Source organism: Mizuhopecten yessoensis, unplaced genomic scaffold (genome assembly GCF_002113885.1).
Source record: "Mizuhopecten yessoensis strain PY_sf001 unplaced genomic scaffold, ASM211388v2 scaffold3575, whole genome shotgun sequence".
NCBI classification, from domain to species: domain Eukaryota; kingdom Metazoa; phylum Mollusca; class Bivalvia; order Pectinida; family Pectinidae; genus Mizuhopecten; species Mizuhopecten yessoensis.
The window spans coordinates 70,461-83,122 of NW_018405113.1; the positions used below are offsets into that span (position 1 = coordinate 70,461).

General features: G+C 35.9%; 1 protein-coding gene across 1 annotated transcript; it reads left to right on the forward strand.

The window, feature by feature from the left end:
* Positions 1–18: 18 nt before the first annotated feature.
* On the forward strand, positions 19–12,649 carry LOC110447697 (elongation factor 2-like). Its single transcript, XM_021493544.1, has 14 exons — positions 19–856; positions 2,611–2,825; positions 4,024–4,202; positions 4,815–5,020; positions 5,505–5,738; positions 6,513–6,765; positions 7,098–7,299; positions 7,981–8,239; positions 8,669–8,773; positions 8,909–9,052; positions 9,439–9,648; positions 10,300–10,482; positions 10,802–10,934; positions 11,309–12,649. Exons 1-14 carry the CDS (start codon positions 854–856, stop codon positions 11,500–11,502), a joined length of 2,520 nt encoding a protein of 839 aa, XP_021349219.1. The 5' UTR covers positions 19–853; the 3' UTR covers positions 11,503–12,649.
* The last annotated feature ends 13 nt before the right edge of the window (positions 12,650–12,662 follow it).

Consider the following 12,662-nt stretch of genomic DNA (forward strand, 5'->3'; position numbering starts at 1 on the left):
CGTGATTGAAATTATAATCATGTGCTGGCAGTATGACGACATGAAAATGAAGACCGCAACCAAAAGAGGTGAAATAGGTTGAAAAAACACCTTTTCTCAATTATTTTAAGGCCAATGGCATATGCATGGTGTAATTCCTTAAAAGACATTTTAGATAAATATTATTTTATAACAGGTATACTGAAGATAAGAGAGGACTTGTGAGTTTTTGTCTGTGTTCTGATAGTTATGTAGTATTGGTGATTCCACGCATCAATTTGTCGAGGAATCCACCGCTAAAAGGCGTAATTTCGCTAACATAATTATACTACTCTCCTTTGCTACACCACAACGTATTACAACTCGTGTAACCGTTACTTAGGTCCATTTTTATGAATTCGCGGGTAACATTTCATGAAACGGGATTATTTCTGTATCCTTTTCTAAAGTTGTGTTGTGCACGGATGCCACGCAAATGTTAAGGCATAATATGCCAGTTCCTATTAATTACACAACATCAAATTACCAGTTTCAAGAGGTCATAAAGAAATAACGGATCAAAAATCGTTTATGGTAAATTAGTAGACTTTACTTTGTGATGGTATAGTCTAGATGCATCCCGAGTATTATCGATTAGTTTGTATTTCGCAATACAGTACACGACTCGGTGTTTTACGTTGATAACATACAGTAGGAATTGCATCACCACTGTGAAATATTCCAAGGGCTGGGTATATAAGGATCTGGCTCGGCTGTAGTAAATTACAATAAAATGTGAACTCGACAGTGACTGCTGTGTGCTCTTTTTCTTTAACGCCTTACCCAACAGGCGGAGACAAGCGGACCAAGTTTTTTGAGGAGAAGAAATCGAAAAATGGTAAGTGGACAAAAAAATATTTTCTTCTTGCAGTTGCTTTATCAAATTTAATTATAGCGAAGGAAAATATGACGATTTATCAAAATTTCACGTAGACATGCGATAAGACTAGGCCACATACAGTACCGACATTTTTGAATGAAATGAGAGAAACAATATTCAATATAATTAACCTTTTTTTATTCTTGTTACACATCTATAGTTCAAAAATATATAGATTATATTGTATATAGAAACGGCTGCCGTTGAACAGATTTAAACGAACTCGGACTGGTCACAAACTATCCGATTTGGCGTAAATCAGTATCCCAAATCAAATTGACCGTAAAATTAAAAGAGAATTCGTATAAAAGAGGATAACTACATAATTAAGTGAGGCAGAGACGTATATACTACTATGGCTTTATACATGTATGTCTCTTGAGTGAGGTGAGGTGAGGTGTCCATGCTGTAAACAGTATGATGTAAACTTTCAACAAGATAGGCTGTCATCTTCTGTCCTTTCATGTGACAATTTAAGTTATATGTCAGTTTTAGAATCATACTTTTTTGCGGAAAGTAATTGTCGCAAGATACACCAGCCAGTCGGTAGTCGCTCGATACGATACGCTCCATCCAACATACATATGATACTCTGATTATTTGTTGTGGTAATTATATACATAAATCGATGTTGCTGTTTACTTCAAGTACCTACATGTAGGCAGAGACATTTAATAATAAATGTATTATGCGTCTCTGATGTAGGTAACTACTTCTTCTTCTTCCTCTTCTTCTTCTTTTGCCGTAAAAGTTTCCGACACATTTCTCAAAAAATATTGAACCGAAATTAACGAAACTTTACACAAGTGTTCATGATGGTAAGGGTGTGTGCAATTGTGTGGTCGATTTTGCTCAAATTTCAAATGCAGGTGTATTTTGGCACTGCAAACATAACTGCGGTGGTTTGGGGGACTTCTGTATTGGTCCCCCATTACAATTAGTACTTGTCATATATAGTTTACTCAACTAATTTCTGTTGAATACTGAATGTTCATTATAACACAAACTGTATGGGACCGTATTAAGAATGGCGTTGAAAGTTCATACGTTTTCATTTGTGCACAATTGAATCAATCGCATATTTATGTATTTATTTGAAAAACAAATCATCAATGAAATAAAATAAAAATCAAGAAAAGTCGTGGAACGAAAAAAGGGTGGGGGGTTAACTTACGTTAGTGATGAACAACTATATTTCATTTGAACACACTTGGTAACCTGGTTTACTTTGCTATTTTAAAAAAAAAAATTGCTGAACGACTTTACTTTGATGACAATTTACTTTGGTTGACACGCAGGAGCTCGTTTCGATCAATAAATAATAATATGGAAAAAATACGATTATTATCGTATGACAATGTAGGTTGCTGTCATGCGATATTATGTCATAAACATTTTTGCTCGTTATCATCTATTGGTCAAAACGAGCTCATGTGGTGAGTTTCTTTTTAGAACATCTTTATTTTCTAGAACAGCTTTCATAGCAAGATAATCCGTTTTCATAGGACTCTGGAAGCTGTTCACGTTCAACCCCGATAAAAAAAACCAAGGAGGGAATGATAAGGAACAACTTGTAAGGTTGAAAAATAAAGGATTCACAATTTATTACGTTTTTCGCGTGAAGTAGCTGTTTCTTGTCTATGTTAACAACTGTAAATAATCATTGATTTAGGTTGACACTTGTGGTTAATTTATGAACTTAATTTTAACAGGTGAACTTTACGGTGGACCAGCTGAGGTCAGCCATGGACCACCGGACCGGTGTCCGGAACCTGGCAGTGATAGCCCATGTTGACCATGGGAAGACAACCTTGACGGACTCTCTGTTGGCCAAGGCCGGGGTGATCAACACTGACCAGGCTGGAGACAAGTGTGCCATGGACACCAGGAAGGACGAGCAGCTCAAAGGCATCACCATCAAGTCCACGTGAGTACCACATATAATTAGGTCAAGTTAATGCAAGGATCGCAGCTAAACTAGGTCAATTTGTGTGTACCCCTGCTAAATTAGGTCAAATTCATGTGATTGCAGCAGCATATATAATTAGATCCACTCTATGCGAGTACCGTGGCTAAATTAGGTCAGAGTCATGTTAGAACTTCAGCTTAATTAGGTCAAGGTCATATTAATGTTAGTACTTCAGCTAAATTAGGTCAAGGTCATGTGAGAACTAGCTGTAGCTGAATACGGTAATGTTTGAATGAGCAATGTAGCTAAATTAGGTAAAGTAACTTGTAAATTCAACAAGTACCACTGGTAAAATAGGTTAAGCTCATGTGTGTACCACAGTTAAATTGGGTCATATACATGAAAATAAATCACAGCTAACAATTTAGTTCACTGGTGTATAACGGTTAATTAATTAGGCCAAACTGATGCAAGTACTGCAGTTAAATAATGTCAAGTTCAATTTGGAACTAGGAAGTTCATTTGTATCACAGGTAAATGAGGTCAAGATGTTCTTATATGAGTACTGTAGGTAAATTATGTCAAGTTCATGTACCAATGAAGTATAAATGTGTGGCACAGCTGAATGAGGCTAAGTTCCACTGCATAGTTAGGTCAATATGAGTACTGCAGGTTAGTCAGGTCAAGTCATTTTGAGTACCACAGATAAAGGGTGAGGTGGGGTCCATGTGTGAACCACAGATAAAGGGTAAGGTGGGGTCCATGTGTGTACCACAGATAAAGGATGAGGTGGGGTCCATGTGCGAACTGCAGCTAAATTTGACGAAATTTCACAAAAACCTTGCTAAGTTAATCAAAATCTTAATTGTTCATTAAGTGTCTGGTTAGCATGTAGCTAGAGATGATGTTTACCAGATGAGTGGAGTATGAATTACACAGTCAAAAGAATCAGTAGGTCAGTCTGCATACTTGTCAGCTTATAGTTTCCTTTGTGGGGAAGAAACAGTCTGGAATAATCTTATAAATTATATAAAGTACTTACAATGACTCATGTTTTAACAAAATGATGATAGTGTAGAATGTCAACTTTGAAGATGTTCCTTGCAATAAATTAATTTATTTTCAGTTTTGACAATTATTTATAATGTTCCATGTGATGTATGTTTTCCACCTTAGTACCAATATTGTCCAACCCGACATATCATTTCTCCTGCAGTGCCATTTCCTTGCTCTACGAGGTAGACCCTAAGTTATTCCCAGCCGGATCAGAGACTGGACTGAAGGAATGCATTGTCAACTTGATTGACAGCCCGGGTCACGTGGATTTCTCCTCAGAAGTGACGGCTGCGCTGAGGGTGGCTGATGGTGCCCTGGTGGTGGTGGACAGTGTTAGTGGTAAGTTAACCAATCTTAGGTGTAATGATACAACGTATAAAATTGTAATAAACATATAAATGACACTGATCAATGTCAAGGTTATAGAAATACAAGAATAAAAGAAATCAACAGAGAATCAAAAAGTTTAAAGTCATTTGTGTATGTGTGTATTCAAGTTTGACATTCATTTTTTGTTTTTGTGAATTCTGCAAAATCATCGCATGAAAGTAATTTGAAGCAAAATTACAAAATGTACCTGTACTAAAAAAATTGTAAAGAATTTTTTCCTATGTACATTATCTTTGTAGATATTGTATGCATATTATAACTAGTCTTGGGTAGTTATTTATTTCAAAAATAAAAATTTAACATATTTGTTTGTGTTTATCTGAGATGATTATGCAAGAATATGGATCTACTTACAAACTTTTGTAATTCTGTAGAATTATCATAGAATAGTCCTTCAAAATAGAAATAAAATAAAAAGTGCCTCTATATGATGTGTATAAAATAAAAGATTATATTGTGATCAAGGTTGATTTAAGCATCAGCACTAATCAAAGGACCACATACAAACCTTGAATAGCTTTGAAGGTCAAAAAGGTCAAATAATCTGTGGATGTTTTCCAGGTGTATGTGTCCAGACAGAGACGGTCCTACGTCAGGCTTTGGCGGAGCGAGTTCGTCCAGTCCTCATGCTCAACAAGCTTGACCGCTGTGTGATGGAGGTCCAGCTTGACCATGAAGAACTGTACCGATCCCTCTGTCGGACAATCCAGTCTGTCAACAATGCTGTGGACATGTATGGTCAGCCTGATGTCATGGGAAAACTCACGGTTAGTAGTACAGTATACTGATATATAATTCTTTGGGAGCAATTATTTCCATATGAACCAATGTAAAATATAAGTCCCCCATAATGTAAACACACCTTGTACAAAAAAACATTTTTGGTCCATTTTACAAATCATTATAAATGGAATCTGCTACGATCGAGATACCATCCCCTAGAAAGACCAGATGAAGTGTAATTATTCAAGACACATTTTCTCTGCAATACACACGGTATCTTTAAAACCAAGAATATCCATCTACAGAGTACCAATTTCTTTCTATAATACAAAAGGGGTAAATAAGTTGTAAATCTGCTTTTTATTACCACTAAATATTTGAATTCGTCAAAAATCTAAACAATATCTCGTTATCATTCCAAGTCCTTGATATTATGGATTTTTGTTGTGGTCTTCACCAATGGGTATTTTGGTGTGTGATATTCAAATGCATGCTCTATTATCAAAGAATTTTTGTTACAATTTCTAGCTTGACCCATCGCTTGGTAACGTGGCATTCGGTTGCGGTCTACACCGTTGGGGTTTTACTCTGGTGAACTTTGCACGTTTGTATGCAGCAAAGTTTGGCCTCTCAGAGGAAAAGCTGATGCGTAGGTTGTGGGGCGAACACTACTACAATCCTGGTACAAGAACTTGGAACAGAATCGGTGGAGACGGATATGTCCGCGGATTCAACAAGTTTATCCTTGAGCCACTCTACACTGTAAGATATTAAAAAAATTGTCAGAGAAATGTGCGCACAGCTGTTGTATCATGATAGAAAATAATGGATCATGGAGTCTTGAAAATAACAAAATCTTAAGTTTCCAACTGAATAAGAAGAAATGAAAATTTGTTGAAATAATCAAATCAGAATTTTGTACTGGAGCAAAGCTGACTGAAAATGTCTTGAAATTGTTTTAGGAGTGGTAAACTGCTAAAAAATCAGTTTTCCGTCAGTATCCCATCTTCTCTCCCTTGAATTTTACCAGGAATTGTAGAAAATGTTAACAGCAAGTTATTATCTACTTTAGGGGTGGGAGTGGTTTGTTTATCACTGTTACATTGTAGTACCTGTACAATAAAACATTGTTTTAATGGTGTTTTAATTAAATCATTGTATCAGTTGACTTAAAATTGAATGATATTGATGTCAAGATGAAGGAAATAAATTATATTGTGATTTTAGTTGTGAATCGGTTAATTTGGCTGATTTGTGAGTCACCATATTTAATCAATTCACCTGTCACTTATAATTTGAAAATTGTAAAAAATATGTAAAATTATTTGATTATCTTTTACATGTGTATTAATATGAAAAGTAATATGGTAAATTTTATCCAGGAATAAAGATGAATAGGCGCCATGTGTCATATTCACAACTGAAATGTCCACTAAAAAAATGAGAAAATTTAATATAGATATAAAGGAACTGGCACATTAAAAAAGTAAAAAAAAAATAGCAACTAGCCCTTCTAATCACTGTTTGTCTTTACAGATGCTGAACACTTTGAAGACAAAAGAAAAGGAGGAAGTCTTCAAATTGACAGACAAGCTCAACATCCATCTGTCTGGAGAGGAGAGGGCAGAGAGTGGTAAACCTCTCATGAGAAAGGTCATGCAGAAATGGCTGCCTGTGGCCGATGCCTTGCTCGAGATGTTTGTTGCACACCTGCCGTCGCCTCTGACAGCACAGAAATACCGTACAGATCTACTGTACGAAGGACCCATGGATGATGATGCTGCTGTTGGTATGGACATTTTGTAACATGTACCTGAAAATAAAGAAGGAAATAAATCTCAGATACCTGTTTATGTCAGACACTGTTTAAGAGAAGAAAATTAATTTTCATTGTTAACACATTAAGAAAGCATTGTGATTAATTTTGAATTTATTTGATCTAATTGTGATAAATTTAAATCTAAACAAAATTATGCTGATTTTTTGACAGTTTTTTCTTCTTCGTTTTTTAAATTTTGACTCCTATAGCCTAGCAACAGAGTAATTGGTTCCTTACAAGGGAGCTAGATCCCTAAACTGAACATCACCTCTGATTAATTGTTGACCTCTTGACCTTTGCAGCCATGAAACACTGTAACCCTAATGGACCACTGATGCTGTATGTTTCCAAGATGGTACCAACATCAGACAAAGGACGTTTCTACGCGTTCGGCCGCGTATTCTCTGGGACAGTAACAACTGGCCAGAAGGTCCGTATCATGGGGCCAAAATACGAACCAGGCAACAACAAGTCAGCTGACCTCTTCATCAAGACCATTCCAAAGTGAGTAGATTGTGGAAACCGAACAACATGTTAATCAAATCTTCAATAAGATTCACCAGTTTGGAAATATGTGATATCAAAGTTTTTCTTTTTACACAAACAATGTACGTATTAAACGTGTCGCAACGTTTCAAGACGAACAAAGTCATAGCTTGACAAAGGGACCAGTCGGTCTTGAAACGTTGCGACAAGTTTAATATGTCTATTGTTTGTGTAAAAAGTAAAACTTTGATACAACATGTTAATCAAATATTTGCTTACAGACATAGATATGACTCTTCAGATTATACAGTCCGTATGTTGACTAATAAATGAAAGCTGAATGTCTGTTTACACAGGTTTCTATGTCATTCAGCATTCATATTAGACAGTTTACATTGTTGATAATTAGATACATTTTATTTTGCTTTGTTCTTTATATATTATTATTAATTTTACAGTGAATGACTTTGTATAAGGTTGATACACTTGTTGATGGACATATATTAAATTTATATGCTTTTTTTGAAATCGTCTTCAAATGGTCATTTTCAGAAATAAAATGTTTAAGTTATTTATTTTCAAAATTCATGAAAATTTTACTTGAATAATGAGGTCTAGATTTATTTTATGCAATGTGATGGTTGTCATGTTTTTTTGTTGTTTATGACAAGAGATGATGTGACTATTGTGTTGTTCTAGGACCGTTGTGATGATGGGTGCAGGGACCATGGCCATAGATGAGGTACCCTGCGGTAATACAGTGGGATTGGTGGGACTGGACAAATATCTGATCAAGTCCGGCACAGTCTCCACTTACCAACATGCCCACAACATGGCGGTGATGCGTTTCTCCGTCAGTCCAGTTGTCCGTGTGGCAGTAGATCCCGTGAATGCAGCTGAGTTACCTAAACTGCTGGAGGGTCTACAGAGACTGACCAAGTCTGACCCCATGGTTCAGGTCAGTATTAATTAGCGGTCAAATGTTCCTTGAAGTAATATATACCGTCACTATTTGTCCAAAGAAATTCTGACATTATTAAGGGGTTTAGTGATAAAAAGGGTTCAAAAGAAACAGGAAAAGGGGACATGGAAATATGTTAGTTGAGGCGTCAAAAGAAACAAGGGGTATTTCAAGTATCTAATAATCCATAGAACACTTCAGATCAAGGAACAATTTAGCAAAAGTATTCACATTAAAAAGTAATCCAAGTTTTTCATAGTACAATGTATTGAGATTCGGTAAAAATCATTTCATTTTTTCCATCTGTCATGATTAATGAAATACGATGTATTAAGGTTCCAGGAATGATGAGATTTTCCTAAAAAAAAATCTAGTAGGTGATAAACATGATATGATATATATTTTATATTTACTTTCATTTTACAGTGTATAACAGAGAATGGTCAACACATTGTGGCCGGAGCAGGCGAGATGCATCTAGACATCTGTCTGAAGGATCTGGAGAATGACCATGCCTGTATCCCAATCAAGGTAGGAATTCTAAAGAAAACAATATGTTTGTAAAAGAAATCCAATTTTTGAAAAATGGTTAAATGAGAAAAAGAAGCCCTGATCTCTCTTACTAGAAATTCATCATAACAACCGTCTTTTTATCTTTTCCTGTAGCGGTCTGAGCCAGTGGTCACTTACAAAGAGGGTGTGACACAGCGGTCAGATCGGGTGTGTCTGGCCAAGTCCTTTAACAAACTGTGCAGGTTAATGATGACAGCAGAACCACTAGAGGAGACACTCTGTGAGGATATAGACGAGGTATGTGACATATTTCACCAAGCAGAACAACTAAAAACTAATTGTTATGAACATGATTTAAGTGCTTCACTCGAACTAGTCGAGTGATCTATTCAGGTTAAGCTGTGAACAGAATTAATTCATATGGCTGAGAATAATATCAAAACTATACACCATAAAAATCTGAAGGTAATAAATTTATAGCGAAAAATAGAAACATATGGGCTAGCACAAGCATTGTCTGGCTTATGTGATTAGAGAAATCTACTTCATAAACAAAACTACAACTCAATCCCTCCCCGACCACCAGCACCACCAATAAAAAAAAGAGCATTTATCAGTCTTTTCAGAGTGTAGGTAATTCATATCTATAAACATGGTAACTACACATTTATTTTTTACACCAGGGAAAGGTCAAGGCTACACAGGATGTACGTGAGCGAGCGCAATATTTGGCTGCCAACTACGGCTTTGACAACCAGGAGGCTCGGAAGATCTGGTGTTTTGGTCCAAACAATAATGGGCCCAACATGTTGGTGGATGCCAGCAAGTCTGTACAATACCTACAGGACATCCGTGACATAGTCAGGGCTGGCTTTCAGTGGTCTACAGAGGAGGTAAGGTTAAGTAGCATGTATTGATGATGGGGCATTTGAAACATTGGAATGCAACTTTAGTAACAATACCTAGCACATGAGACTAGAGGTACATTAGTTATCGAAATTTCTTAAATATGAAGCAATAACAACACATTGTCTGCTGAGACAATAGGAACCTTTGTTATCCATGTTACTGAAGAAACAAACTCTTTGAGACTAGAGAAGCATATTTGTTTTTCTTTTCTTTTTCACTCCAAACAATTAGAACACAATGACTGATGAGATGGGGGGACATGGGGGACATTGATTGTTTATGGTACAAATAACAATAAGCATGAGGATAATGAGGTTTAAGAGAACACCTGCTATCCAAATTATCCATGCTGTAAACTAATTGGTCTGTGGGAGATTTAAGATTACTTACCTGACAATTTATTCTCAGTCTGACATTTTTAATTGATCAATTAAGAATTTAATTTAATGCAATAAGACAAGATACTGCAATTTTACTTGGTCTTTAGGATAAATAGGATAATTACTAGGCTATAAGATATTGAAATAAACAGCAGTACATGTACAACCAAATAATGACCGATTATGAGAGAAAATGGAAATTGTCTGTATACAGAAGGGACACTTGCATATAAAGTATGTTTTCTAATTGCACAGGGAGTGCTATGTGAGGAGAATATGCGTGGTGTGCAGTTCAACATACAGGACGCCCACATCCATAGTGACCCCGCCCACAGACGTGGGGCGCAGATCCTGCCTGCCACCAGGCGTTGTCTAATGGCCTCTGTCCTCACAGCGGCACCCAGACTGATGGAGCCTGTCTATAAGGTGGAAATCAAGGTTTGTATATTGGGCAATAACTTCTATAAAAGTGCTTTCATGAATTATTAAAGAAAAGGGCTGAAAAGTGTGGATCTGTTTGTAACATGGAGTCCGGTTTGAAGACTTTTAAAAAATTTATAAACATCATTAAGACAAAAATATCCCTATCCCACTGGAACAAGGATCCTTAAGTTAAGTTTTTTTTGTTCAGTTTCTGTATTAAAGACACTTGACCCATTCCTAAACATACTTATTAAAGCAGAAAATCTGTGAGATGAGTTTCATGAGAGATTAATGGTCAATGTATTCTCTAACTTAATATATGTGTACTTTTCAGGCACCCAAGTATGTACTGGGAGGCGTGGTTAGTGTTCTGACTAAGAGGCGAGGACAAATTGTTGACCAAGAGGAGGATGTGGGCACACCCATGGTCACCCTCAAGGCCTTCCTACCAGTGAATGAGTCCTTTGGTAAGCCATCACACCACCACAGTGCTAGAACTATAAGTGTTCAACAATAACTGTTGAGTTTTATTTTTTTAATCTTTAGAATAACAAATTTCAGAGAAAAAAAATATACTTTTAATTTTTCTTAAAGTGCCATCTGCAGGGAGATCACTGATTTTACAATATTACCTGTAGATAGATTTGAAAACATTTGAATACACAAAAATATCTTCAGAATTAAAAAAAATAAAAAATCTCGGCAAGAGATTCTAGTTTCTAAATAGATATAATGCATTATAGATTTTGCAATAGATATTTGAATGTATGCCGAAAATGAATGAACAATTTTTCAACACTTTTTTTGATAGAATCATTCAATACTCGTTTTTTCTTTCCAGGTTTTACTGAAATGCTGCGTGGCGAGACAGGCGGTCAAGCTTTCCCTCAGTTGGTGTTTGACCACTGGCAGGTTCTTCCTGGAGACCCACTGGATAATACTTCCAAGGCTGGAACTGTTGTCAGGGCGATAAGACAGCGGAAGGGCCTGAACCCGTTAATACCAGCCCTAGACAACTTCCTTGATAGGCTGTAGAGGACGGAGGAAATCCTGTTTTGTTGTGTTTAAACACAAACTTTCGCTGCTATTTTCCTAAATAAATTGGGATTTCATTATGATGAACAACGGCAAAAAAAAATCACTAATGAAAAAATCATGAAAATTTGAGATTTAGATATTTAATACAGAAGTAAAATGGTCAAGGTAGCAATTATTTAAAGCTCTATTTCAGAACAAAGACTTTGTGGAAAAATAAATGAGACTTACAAAGTGGAAAATGGTGGTTTTATCATTTTAAATGCAAGGTTTGCACAACAGGGTCATTGATGGCCAGATATAGCTCAATGATAGCTAGAATATCAAACTATGCTGCCTTTTCTCACTCCTGCACAATTAACTGTATTCAAGTCAGAAAATTTACCGGATGGTCCTTAAGAAAATACATCAATCTTGGTACTCAAAATAACGAAACTATTTTCTCATCTCTGCTGCTACATACTTTATATTGGGTTTTTTTCCAGCATGATCAACCTTTCCAAGTCCTGCAATCCAAGTTCCCATATTGGCCCATCTTAGCCTTGTTCCCCGATATTATCATCAAGATATATTTTCTTGATTGTCACATGATATTTAAAGATACTTAAATGTAGCAGCTGATCAAAGAGAAACCATATTATGCGGAATTCATGACTAGCTAGCTATGCAAAAAAACAACAACAAAAAACGATGCAAAATGAAAGGATATTTATTTCAGATTTCTATCATTTTTCAAACCCATGATATACAAATAACCAAGATAATTTTGGCTCATCAGCTGTCTACGAGGAGAATCTACAGTTATTCATATATCTGTGTGTGACAATTGTGTACCATAAATATAGTAAATAAAATATTACTCTATATTTATCACACTGGAAAATATGTATAAAAAAATCCTACAGACGCTATGTACAGTACAATATACATAATTGTCAACAGACAGTCCATCTGTACAATCGTCGATAGAAATATTGTGTAAAATAATCTGCATACCAATACAGTACCAATACTCCCAACACTCACAAATACAAATGTATATGTAATACAAACCATTAATTGGGCCAACCTTATAGAACTTTGATATACAGATGGGTTCAACATATGAATAATTTCTAGTGGAGAATTTTATTTGTATACATTTTGATTAAAAACAAAAC

What these genes read in the sequence shown, in the direction of transcription:
- LOC110447697 (XM_021493544.1), top strand. An exon ending in TCCTTGAGCCACTCTACACT is followed by an intron (nt 5,739 to 6,512) that starts GTAAGATATTAA and finishes TTGTCTTTACAG; the next exon opens with ATGCTGAACACTTTGAAGAC. An exon ending in TTCATCAAGACCATTCCAAA is followed by an intron (nt 7,300 to 7,980) that starts GTGAGTAGATTG and finishes GTGTTGTTCTAG; the next exon opens with GACCGTTGTGATGATGGGTG.